The 13,138-nt window shown below is 35.8% G+C and overlaps 1 protein-coding gene across 5 annotated transcripts in view; it reads right to left on the bottom strand.

The window, feature by feature from the left end:
- The window catches only part of ACVR2A (activin A receptor type 2A), an 83,686-nt gene that overhangs the window by 5,638 nt on the left and 64,910 nt on the right, over positions 1-13,138 (bottom strand). For all 5 annotated transcript variants that reach the window (XM_081142068.1, XM_081142069.1, XM_081142067.1 and 2 more), the window contains 5 exons: positions 9,831-9,974; positions 7,863-8,006; positions 6,737-6,882; positions 4,974-5,088; positions 2,233-2,371 (listed from right to left, as the gene is read on the bottom strand). In XM_081142068.1, the coding sequence (XP_080998194.1) occupies positions 2,233-2,371; positions 4,974-5,088; positions 6,737-6,882; positions 7,863-8,006; positions 9,831-9,974 (688 nt within the window). The remainder of the gene's footprint in view (positions 1-2,232; positions 2,372-4,973; positions 5,089-6,736; positions 6,883-7,862; positions 8,007-9,830; positions 9,975-13,138) is intronic.

The following is a 13,138-nucleotide window of genomic DNA, read 5'->3' on the forward strand; positions in this document are numbered from 1 at the left end:
CTGAATGACTAAAGTCTGTGCTTTCAATCATTACTGTCTCCCCTTGACAGAAGCCTGTCACCAGTCAGCAACTTCAGTGTCCAGATGTGTCTGTATGTAGACATAAACCTTGTATAAGCTCTTTAAATGCACTAAACACTGATAGAATGTAAGTTATAAACAATAAATCATGAAGGAGGCATCTAATTCCGCCCTCTCTAGACGTGAGCATCCACAAGAGTGCCTGCGGTGACAGTACTGACGTTCTAAGGCACCTACTACGCCCTGCTACTACAGTGTGGTCCACAGGTCAGCGGCACTGGCCTGACCGGGGGAGCGTGGGACAGATGTAAATATCAGGCCCCAACCCAGACCTGCTAGTCAATCTCGATCAATAAGACTCCCAGGGGTTTGCACATTCAAGTTTGAGAATCACTGAACTGAATCAAAAATTAGCTATCAAGAAATTTTAAAACACTCACTTTAGCAATATCCACACTGTCCTCTGCCTCAGTTTCTGACTGGGAGTTAGAGATGCCCGAGTCTGCATGCAGTACCCACAGCACAGCCAGGCATTTAAGAAATGTCAGCATCCTTCCTTTTCCATAAAAACCCCACTGGTGAACCTCCTTCCCAGTAACAGCAATTTCTCACCCCTCTAAACTCCCATAACACTTCCTTACACTTATTTCTCAAGTATTACATTTATCCAGAAATATTTCCTGAATACCTATATACCAAGCACTGGGCTAGACAATCCTTACCTTACTCTAGAGTTAATAGCCCTGGAAAAAATTGATCACCTTAATGAAACTGTCCATTACTTATCGGCAGCACCCTTGTATCCTCCGTAACACCATATCTAATGGTTTGCTTTGGAGAGTTCATATTAATAAAGTTCCTATGAAATGTATTTTCCTATGATATCTGCCATTTCATCTACTTCTGCTTCCATAAGTGCCCATAATAAATGCCCTTCCTCTTCCACTTACAGCCAATATACACTGAACAGCTTACTCTTCCTCCTACAGACCTACAAGCTTAATTTATATCCAAATTGCTTCTAACGTTCTTAGGTTGTGGATCCACTCCCATGCCAAACCTCCTATCTTAGAAGAATGAATGGCTGCCCATTCCTGAGCACATTCTAATAAGTTCCTTTAAAAGCACTGTACTCCAAGTCACATTTCACATAACAGAGGCAGTCTGTCCCACACTAAGAGACTATTACCATACTCAGCAAGTATCCTTGTAACTAAAGGCCAAGTTAGTTATACCTTTTAAAATATTCCACACAAGTTCTATGGTCTTTCACTATTAGTAGGAAGTTTGTAGGCAATTATAAATTAAAATATAAAACACAAGATCAAGTCAATTTACATTTGTTTGGGAGTTTAACAGAAAGTTTGCCTTACATTCTCACATGCAAAAGCTATAACATAACTGAAAGGAGCAGAGAGAGCTTACGAAGAGCACTGAAGCAGAGTACCTAGAACACTACTTCTAACTCTGTCACACCAAGAATATAGTATGCACGTTTATTATCAATCAATCAATGCAAATATTTACAGGACATGAACAAGGACCTCAGTAACAAGAACGAAGAGCATGAATCCTTAGAACCCAGTGCTGCGCTAGTGAACATTCACAATAATGTCTACATCAGCTCAGACTTTCAAAGCTTTACGGAGACAGAATTTAACCTGTGGTATATCCAAATGCGTGCTCAGTTAGTCAGACTCAGCCTAAGTGTCCTGGGAGCCAAAGTCCCTCAGCTCTATATGCATTTCCTCTGGCCACAGAGCTGACTTTAGAACCTGGGGGCAGGACCCACATGACCTAACCAAAGTAGCAGTCCTCTCCCTACATCGGGGTCAGAATTTCAAATCTAGGTTTTACCATTTACTACCTTGAAGCTAAAACAGGCAAACTACTTAATTTCTAGTTAAAATTTAAGCCTTAATTTCTCATCTGTAAAACTGAGATAACTACTACATCCAAAGGTGTTTTATGAAATACCCTAGAGCTATGTGAAGTGCCCAGCATAACATCTGGAAACGGTGAAGGATCAATGCATCCTGCCCACCCTCTATCCCCTGCCTTCTGAATTCTCTTTAAGCTACCACCTCTTGCAGTCTATTTAAAAAATAATAAAAATGTGTACTTTAAAATATTACCTTTGAATGTAATCATCCCTTTTCATACATGTGTAGGAGGCATATATATCTTTTTAAAAAATGTTTTTTCTCTTACCATCTGCAGCAGTACAGCGAGAAGCCAGTTCCCACAGGACTAATCCCATGGCATACATATCTATCCTCAAAAATGCATCCCTTTGGAAGTTTATAGCACCCTCCAACACCTCTGGAGCCATATACCTCCGGGTACCAACCTGAAAAAGATGATGAAAGCAAACAGTACTCATTCATTAACTTTATGAACTAACATATCATAATTTTGTAAAAAGAATCAAAACCATTCGTGGTCTAATACCAGATAAGATAACTAAGTTATGACCATCAGACCACAAGGTCAAGCAGAATTTTATTCCACTTCAAGTAATACGACAGCCAAGGCACTAACTGGGAAGAGCAGAAGCACCCACCAGTAGGCACTGATTAAACAAGCAGAGCATAAGCAGCTCTTAAAACATGAGGGGAATCTATAAGGGCTAATATAGAAAGATTCCCCCAAATACTGTAGGATGAAAACATCAAGGAACCAAGCAGTGTACACACTAAGAGCCTTTTTGGGTACACTTAGTAAATGCACCAGCATTCTGCTAGTTCAGGCTTAGAATTTCCCCTCTTCTTGATGTAATCATGAGAAATGAACAGTGACTGTGGGGAAACAGATGAAGCAGAGAAAAAGCTGCAGAGCTTAAAGCTGCTCCTTCACATACTGTTTGAAATGTATTTTTTTTTAAGTACTTTAAGGGTTTCACTTTTTCTGTATTTAAAAAAAAACCAACTAATAAATAATACAAACTGTAAAGAAAAGTAGCCAAAAAAAGGATGAGTAAACGTTTTAAAGTCTATTTGTACAAAATCTATGTACTTATGGATGAATTCTGTCTTTGTCTGTCCCTAACAATTTGGTATTTCTTAGTAATGTAACAATCCAATAGTCACTAAGCTAGTACAGCTAGCTCTGGCTGGTGTCTGACAACGTTCATGGATGGGTGCTTAAAAAACTGGGAGAGGTAGCTGGGTAGATCACAATCCACTTGAGTAGCAGATCTAGGGAGCGGCCCAGATACCAGCATTTCGAAAAAGCTCCATCTGTGATTTCTGGACTAGAATTGCACAATTATCTGTGAATATATAGATAATAGGGACAGATTACTAGGACCCTAAAATTCAAGTTCTTAATTTATCTAATGAGAACACTTTAAAGAAAAAGAAAGCTTAATATTTTTTTGCTACTTTAAATAACTATTTCAATTGTACAATTGTGCAATATATAAAATATGTAATAATATGCATTTTTATATTTTCTGGTCCATGAAATCTAAAGTCGAGGAACAACTAATATAAGCAATTAGTTATTTTAACCTCATCATGTAACCCAATTGTGAGAATGTTAAAAGATATGAATGAGTCCCACATTTTTCCTCAAAAAAACAGGGGCAGGAGGAGGGGTTACAAAGTACCAAAGGATTCATTCACCAAATTTATTGTTATGATAATCAATCATACAATAAGCTCAGAAGTTTGTCCCCAGGCTATCTGCACAATCTCTCTCTCAGTAAGTAATATTCTCCACAAAACTGCCTTTGTTCCCAATACATTTTGTGTCAGCCTTTCTAGAAATATGACTGCTGACTATGGCTCTAAACTAAATTCTTAAATCATTTGTCAATATTGCCAAAATCTGTTGTCATGATTCTTTGATAGGTCTGTTCTTGGAAGTTAGTAGGATATGCTGGGGAAAAAAGAAAGCTGAGAATTAGATGACCAAATAATTTGCATGATTTGAAAGATGAAGAAATGGTCATACCACAGCCTAAATCATTTGGCTTTGTAAAAATAATTGTCACCTTTCAGGTCAAACTGGTTTTCCTGATTAAAAGTCATCCTGTAGGAGTGACACCACCTTTTCTAGCCTCACAGGTTCTGAGAATAAAGTGCGTGGATAATGTTCCTTTCCACTTTGGACTTAAAGGTTCCCATTACTGAGATCTCTGTGCAGACCTTGAATAGAGTTAGGTCCTTGCTGAAGGCTTTACAAGTGTCCTGAACTCTGGAGAGAATTCAGAGAAATGCTATAAAGCTTATTAAAGAGTTAATGAAGCATTAAGACCAAGAAGTAAGAAATTATAACTGTCTAGAAAAATGGGCAGATCTTAATACACTGTAGCATGAATAGTGAGGGACTGATTATTGTTCCATTCCTCTTAAAACAGTGAAAGGATTAACAAGTTAAAACTGAGTTAATACTAAGAACTCCCTAAGAATGAGTCTATTAAAATGTGTTGGATTCTTCTTTGATTAGTTTTTAAACAGAATCTGTGACATCTGTCTAGACCTACTCATGAACTGCTTCATCTAAACCACTTGAGGTCCTAACAGTCCTTCACCATTGTATGAAAATGTCTTCCTCAGCAAATTTAACATGTTACTCTTTTTTAAATATATATATATATATACATACATTGATTTCAGAGAGAGGAAAGGAGAGGGAGAGAGAGAGAAACATCAATGATGAGAGTCATTGATCAGCTGCCTCCTGCACACCCCCGACTGGGGATCGAGCCCGCAACCCAGGCATGTGCCCTGACCGGGAATCGAACCCCAGTCGCCTGGATCCTAAGTCGACACTCAACCGCTAAGCCACGCCTGGCTGGGCTAACATGTTACTCTTAAGAGAGCCTTTATATTAGATGCTGACTTAATAACCACCACAATAATTTTAGAACAATGCAATCCAGATATGCTATACTAAGAAAATATGAGACAAGATTTTTTATTACAGTTCATAGTGATCATGCTTACCTGTCCATGAGTATCACCTGCAGACTTGCCAGCCTCAAACTTTAACGCCAACCCAAAGTCAGCAATACAAGCTGTCAGATTGTTTTTCAACAGCACATTTTTACTTTTGATGTCCCTTGCAAATAGAAAGATAGACAAAGTATTCAAATTAAGTTTAAACAAAGTACATCTTTTACATTTTTCACTGAAAGTGGAAAAGAGGGAGACTCTGTATGCTATAAAAGAATAGTTACTGCAAAGTATGAAATGCAGAAAAAGGGAGAGGGAGGAAAAGCTTAAGCAAAGTCTCCATATAGCTGAAGCAGGAGACAAAGTACAGTGACCAACTCCTATTTATAACATGGACAATAAGAAGGAACTCTTCCTATAACACAGTTTTCTAAAGAAGTACTATTCTGAAAATACTGTCCCACCTACATGTTACCTATGCCATACCTACCTACCAATCATAAAACTGCTGTTTTCTAAGATAATAAAAATACACCAGAGTTTACTGTTAGAAACTCCCACTGAAACAGAACTTTAAAAAACAAAAATTTAACAATTTTCAAAAAACAGCTGAATTAAAGCCCTCTGCCTATTGGTACAGGCCTACATTTTAGAATGGTCCCTTATTTTAGTGGTTCTTACATTCATCAACCTGGTTGCAGAAAAGCATCTCCACGAATGTATAACAGATAGAAATTTTCCACCACTGCTCCAGTCAGATCCTGGTGATCTGAGAAGAGTAACTGTTTTAAGACAATCAGATGTCCTCTACACACTAGCCTCAACTGGCTCATCCTAGGATTACTATACCTGAGCTAAATACAGCTGTGCCATGAGCAATGGTTAAATTGATGTGTACAAAGACCAAGAGTGGGATAAGGGAGACACAGGGAGACAACCACAAATGCTACAAAACCAAACCGTTTTAGACTCAAAAAATTTTTAGGGATGCTACTACTAATAACTTTTGGCGATTCAGTTTCCTGTAAGAGGGGTGAGGTGAGTACAAATCCAAAAAGAGGCTGTTAGACTGACTATTAGGAAGGTGGAGAAGAAAGAGGAGCTATTTCTGAGGTGGAAGTTTGCAAAATCAGAATCTATATTAGAGTTGGGTTTAAAGTAATGCCTCCCAACAACCTAAAACAGCTGTGGTGGCACTCAACTAAATATTTGTTAAAAGAATCAGTTCCTACCTACTTTTAAAGTAACCATGTTTAAATTGAATACTACAAGATGACAAATTGGTCTCATGATCAAGGAAGTTAAATATACAATGACAAACTGAATCCCTTAAAAAGGCAACTGAGTAAACCCAACTGTTCAAATGATGCCTCCTTCCACCTCATCTCAAGTAATGATCATATGGTCATTCAAAACACAAGCAAAAAAGACACTCCTTAGTTATAGAGTTATCCCCTTTTACCTATTTATAATCATCTTTAAAGTCACTCATGTTTTGAGGTTAAACAAATGTACCCTTTGATTTAGAGAAAATACACTTTTATTCTTAACCAGGATTTCAAAAATGAGACTAATTAAAACAAATCAATAATTAAACTAATGATGACTAACAATTAAGCTAATGATGTTAATAAATACATTATCCAAATCCTGGCCAATCTCAAAATTATTTTGAAAAACAAATGAAAATCATTCTGCCTCCTATAGCATGACTAAGTAACTAGGGGAAAAATAAATTTTGCTCAGGGGACTAAAAGTTTAAGTAATACACAAATACTGAATTATTTGGGAAAATAATATAAATTTAGCTCTACCTGTGAGATATGGCGGGTTTGTGGCCATCTTTTAGGCCAGGTATATCCTCATGTAAATATGCCAATCCTCTAGCCATGGTTTCTGCAATATGACACAACTCATTCCAAGAGACCACATTAGCCTTAAGAAAGTCTGACAGTGAACCCTAAAGAAAGGGGAAAAAAACACAACTTATGCTCTTGACAAAAGCCGAATGTATATGGAGACTTTCCTTTTTATTTTTAAGAGGTTATGAAAGGCAACATACTTTTCCTTTTGGTGAATAATATCCAAAAAACAACCTTTCTGGAATGGTTCAAGTTTCACAATAATAAACATTTGACTAGAAAGAAACACCACTAATCTTTAAAGGTTTGCTACAGCACAGTCGATTAAAAAAAAAAAAAAAAAGACTAGCTGAAAATCTAAAGTTTCAGAAAATATTTAATGACTAGAGACATTATATCAGAGGACTAGGAGAGCGCAAAATTAAGACATATGAACAGCAACTAACATAAAGAATCCTCTAGGGATTACTGCCATCCTTTTGGCCAAGAATTAAGAAGTAAAAGAGTCACTTATATCTGACAATAATGAACCTGACTGCCAAGGAGAACACAATTTCCTACTTCATTAATGTATATTTTCATGCTAACTCTGGAAGTAGAAAAAAATGAGGAAAAATAGCAAGTGTGCTTTGGTAATAATTACCCTACAAATGAGTGACAGATCAAAGATCAGGTAAACTTTCTGATTCTAGCTTTATCACTAAGCTATACTGATTAAAGAGTTTTAAGAAACAAAATTCAAGTTGGAGGGGAAAAAAAGGTTCATGTAATCAAAATGGATGGTAAATTTACTAAGCATTGGTTATACTAAAATAATTATTTGTAAGAGAGGTAATACCAGCACAAGAAATCAAGGACACAAGACGGGTGTTACATAAATAGAGGGTTAGGTGAAAAAGTTGCCATCTTTGCTCTTTTATTAAAATAAATTATTTTTTAAAATAGATATTTATTTATAAATATAAACCTAGTAGAATAACATACTGTTCCCAGAAAAAAAGTCTGAGGAATTTGTAACCAACATTAGGTAGGTAAACCAACCCTAACTTCACTGAGTTAAAACAGAAAGCAGTTTCACCTTTTCATGAAATGCTGTGATTAGCCAAAGATCCACATCAACACTGGTGCCTCGTTTTTCTGCACCAATGAACTGTAATATGTTCTCATGCTTCATTCCAGGCAAACTGTAGACTTCATATTCATTTTGCCAGGACTGTTTGTCCTACAGTCAAAAATGAAGAATAACAATAAGAGTGCAATAAACCACAACTAAAAAATTACTCAAGTTCTAAGGAAAAAAAAAAAAAAGCTAAGTATTAAAAGGTTCTTTAGTTTTGCTTTTTAATAAAAGAAAACTGACAATAGGTAACAGCTCCATACCAAATGTCTGCCCTGCCCAATTCCCTCAAAACATACTTTTCTGTGTTTCCAGTTTGTAAACATAGGAGTTGCTCAGAGATGTTGCACTTGGTACCTAACAATGGACACATGCTGCTTACGAGTTAGCTCTACAGTGTAATTTCATCATGGTGTGAAGTTACCTGTGTTACTATTCAGAATAATATCCCTGAGAGATGAAATTCAAGGAGAAAGACTTCATCTAATTAGAAAACAATTTTTTTTAAGAATAACAGCATAGTAAACATTCTTAACAAAATGCTTAGAATACCCCATAAAGTCAACGAGCACAATGGAGTATAAATATGCAATACAGTAATTTAAAATGCCAAATACTCATTTGTGCCTGCAACTGATCCATGACCACTACAGATCAACTTATAAAAGATTTAGTTTCTTTCCACAATGAAGGATAATAAAAGCGGAAGGCATGGCTGCATAATGGTTAGGGACCCTCTGGATCCAAACTACCTAAGAACCTTTGACAAGTTACATAATCATTCAGTTTCCTCATTAACAAAATGGGGACTGCAGTGCTTGTCTCGCAGAGCTATTGTATTATATGTATACTGTGTGCTGTATTATATGTATGAGTAATATATGGACACATATTGGTGAGTACTCCATGCATGCAAAGCACCTCTCCCTGACACAATAGAAGCACTGAATAAAATGTTAGCTATTATTGTTATTAATCTTACATTAATATCACCCAAATATTTGTGAATCTTGGCACAAAATAAAAGACTCCTATGAGAACTAAACTATACAGTATCCGCACTTCTATCAAAATAAAAAAAAAAGTAATAATGAGCTTTTCCACAGACTCTAAGAAACAGGCTTTAGAAGAGTCAAGAAGGCTAAAATCTAGGTTATTAAGTCAAAGAAACTGATTATATAACTTTGGGATAAAGAAGATCCACAGTCTAGGAGCAGTGATGAAGCCAGCATCACCCGACCCAGCCAAGACTGCAGTGCCAAGCATGGCATTAGCCACAGGGTGTACAGCAAGGGAGAGAGGAATCATCATAGACGTACACCACCAACGGAACAAAATGCAACATAAGACAGCTGCATTAGGCCAGGATTTTATGAGGTAAGCCCTTTAAAAAAAAAATTCAGCAGTAAACCAATTATTTGCAGTCTTGATTCACTGCCTCTAAAAATCCAACAAGCAAAATCTGAAATGATTACACTAACACTCAAATAGAACAAAAATGAATCGGTTTGGTAACATATTTCCAAAGGGCAATTTTGAAACAAAGCACATTGTTCTTTTATTCTGTTTGCTTTTTTCTGATTATGCCAATGGAATATTAAAAATTAACCACTCAGACACGAATTAAATTTTTATTGGAACTCTCATCTTTACTTTGCATTTCTTTAGAATTTTTACTGACAAAGATCTCCTATATGTTCATATATTGTAAGTCCACCACTCCAAGAAAACATAATGACTAGTGTACCATTAATTCCATTTCTCGGATGAGAAGGAAGACATAACAGGCCAACCACTTTCCCTAGCATCACAAGAACCACCTTGAAATTTACGGCTTGTGTTTCAGACTGCTTCTGAGTTACACAGACCAAGCCAGTTGCAATCTTTTAAAAAATATATATGCAGGTTAGAAAACTGTAATAAACATACCTGTATTGGAAATATTTTCACAGCTACATATTCATTAAGCAATTGGGCTTTCCAGACACAACCAAATCTTCCCCTTGCTTTCACTTCTAATAACTGCAGTGGCTTCAAACCTAGTAATGGAGAAGGTGGGGGTGGTCCTGGGTCCTACAGATAAACAATAATAATAATATTAAAAAGCAGCACTTGATACCTATCATTCTAAATGCGAGAGAAAAGGTGAGTATACTGAGGAATCAATGGACAGAAATGGTAAACATATACAAATGACATTATCTTCAATTTTGCCCAAACTGAGTTCTCAAGCAGTACTAATTATCTATAGTGGCCACAAAGCAGGCAACTGGATTAAGAGTTTTCATAGGAACATTTGGCAGTATTGCTGTATATTTATTGCAGGAGAAAAGATCTAAAATCCCTTTGATCCAGAATCACTCATTTTCCCAACTAAGATTTTCTGTGACCTCTAGGTTACTACTAACAGTATTTCAATGGTTTCATCCAGTTGATAATTCCTTACAGAATGAGGATTCGCAAAGTGCCAGAAACAACAAATTATGGCTGTCTCAAAGAAAACCTGTCCTCAAAATCCACTACTTTCCCCAACTTCTGTTTAAATCTTTTCTTCATTAATCTCAGAAATACCCACAGCCATTCTCAAACAAACTGCAGATAGGTATACCAAATACAAAGCACATAAAAGAAATGTCAGTTAACGCTGCTATAGTCAAACTGTTCCGTTCATTCTAATGTTTCAACCTATTAACAATTCACCCCCCCTTTGCTTATAATTATTTCCCAAAATTGATCTGAGACAAAAATTATTAGTGTTCTGGGTCTGATTGGCAAAGAAAGCACAAATAATAATCCAGAGAGTAGTGGTCATCATAGTGGAAGATACGGCACAATAAACGAAAGAGAAGTGTACTGCTATAGTTAACTTTTAAAAGTGGAGCAAATATAAATGGGAGTATAGCCTTTGCGAAGGAGAAGGGGATCCTCCCTATATAAAGCAGAGTGGCAACCCTTCACTGAAAGTATTGTTATCAGTTCAGTATCTGCAAGGAAAAAATGATGTAGGAAGCCTTTCGGAAAGTTTCCAGAGGAAAAAAGTAATAAAAATGGTTGAAGGGCTGCATATTGAGCATTGCAGGGAACAACTAAAATTTCTGTGGCTACTGTCACAGACATTATGACACTGGTGGCACATAAGACATGTAGAAATAGTATGTCACCCCTTTATTGATGCACCTCTCTCTGCCTTTCCTCTCCACCCTTAGAAGAAAAAAAAAAATCTCTGCTTCTAATGCCTCAAAACTGTTAGTGCTCCCTTTAGGCATTATTCAGCCCACCAGTACTACTTTTTAAAAGTTAACATCTACATTAGAAGGACCCTCAAGAATACAAACATTGCAAGGTATTAAAAAGAAAAAATATGTAATTTCAACTATAGTAGACAATCTTTACAAAATAGTTTCACAATTCCTATTTTTTTTAAAAACAGTAAGATAAACTACAAGACTTCCTGTGACTCATTTCAACCTCAGATATTTATTTTTTTAAATGTCTACAAAAGTTGTTTTTCTATCACATATTCAAAATATGAAAGGTGAATGGAGCTAAAGAGTGTTTTTGTGTAAGAGTGACAAATCTAGGAAGTCAGATATAGATCTCACAGAAGTGTGGCCCCTAAAGTTACGGTCCTCAGTGGGAGGGGACACAAGGATATCTAGAAAGGTTTTATTAAAACCTCCCTACCTCATTCCTTGACTGATCATTTATACTTGTAATAGGAGATTCTACTGATAGAAGTTTGTTACTTATGTGATTGTGGAGTCAGGAGGAAAAAAGTTGAATACTACTCTTCTAGAGGCAAATGAAACCACTCAGTGCTGAAAGTCCAAGAATTATTGGATAACTCCATAAAAGAAAAATCATGCTAACTAACCAAAAAAGTTCAATTTGAAAAACTTAAAATTACTATAAAATTAATGTCAATGATTTCCCCTCCTTTAGAGGTAAATTAGGAAAGTTGAGTTTTCAAAGCAGGGATGCCAAAAACTAAAGTATATAGACAAGGACTGAAGGAAAAATAATCAGGTAAAGAGTAACATGGCTCTAAATTTAAACACTACAATTTTTAATAGCTTCTATATAAGCTGATTGATAATGTCTCTCTGGATAACATACACATTGCACATTACCATTCACCTGGATATCATGTCCATAAAACAGGATTTAGATGACTTAATTCACATGTCAAATTAAGAATATGTTGGCAGTTCAAAACATGATTTAACGTAACATTAACCTTAATTTTAGGAAACATACAGTAATTGTCAATGTCTATGCTTAGAAAAAAAATCACTGAGTGTTTTCAAAATGCAGAGATAAACTTCAAAGTTCCCATAAGTTTCCAAGGCTCTGCTCAGGAAGTTTCTAAGCTACCATTATTTCAGTGAGAAATCTTAGATAACTCTCCTAACGATACTACCTCTATATATCACAGCCTGGAAATATACCACTGTCAAAATTACTTATAAGTAAAAACCTTAAATTAAGAACACTGGCCAATTTTCAAAGGGTGATAAAAAGGTCTACAAAGGTACATTTCCATAGAGCATCAAAACTTTTAGAAATATGTATTTTTAAATAATATCCTATAATACTTAAAAGGTTGGGTTCAAAAATGAGTAACTGTATAATAGGTTACAACTGTCTAAAATCTATAACATCAATCAAAATATCTCTTGCTTTTTCAATGAAAAAGTACTAGAATGTTCTATTTCATATTTTTCAGTTCTTTATTAAGCTTTAACTTCATCTCTAATATCTATATTCTATATTCTATATAATTATTCTATATTTTATATTTTAAGATTAGAAATTATTTTCAGTTTAACATCATTATCCTAATTTACCCACAAAAAACTCAATACTTGATTCTAGAAATAAAGATTTATACCTTTAAAGTATATGAACACTGGGAAGACAAATTCAGACTTAAACTTCATAATGACAGCAACATTCTAATGTTATCCATAAAACAGGGATTTGCCACTTTTGGGCAACTATAAGGACTACAGAATTCCTGAAAATTTTCCCTAAGTCTCTGGTTCTTTTGCAGTATCCATACTATTTTTGCACAGCTAAGAAGATACACATTAGAACATGGCTCTGATTACATCCCTTATTTACCCATTTGTATGTGAAAATTATGGCCATCCTGAGAGCATCATGTTATGAAGCAGCAAATGACTACAGCAGGAAAAAGTGTCTCCCACCCCAACACCACTACCCAATAACATTAC

Source organism: Miniopterus schreibersii (assembly GCF_964146895.1).
Source record: "Miniopterus schreibersii genome assembly, chromosome: 7".
In the NCBI taxonomy this organism is placed as follows: domain Eukaryota; kingdom Metazoa; phylum Chordata; class Mammalia; order Chiroptera; family Miniopteridae; genus Miniopterus; species Miniopterus schreibersii.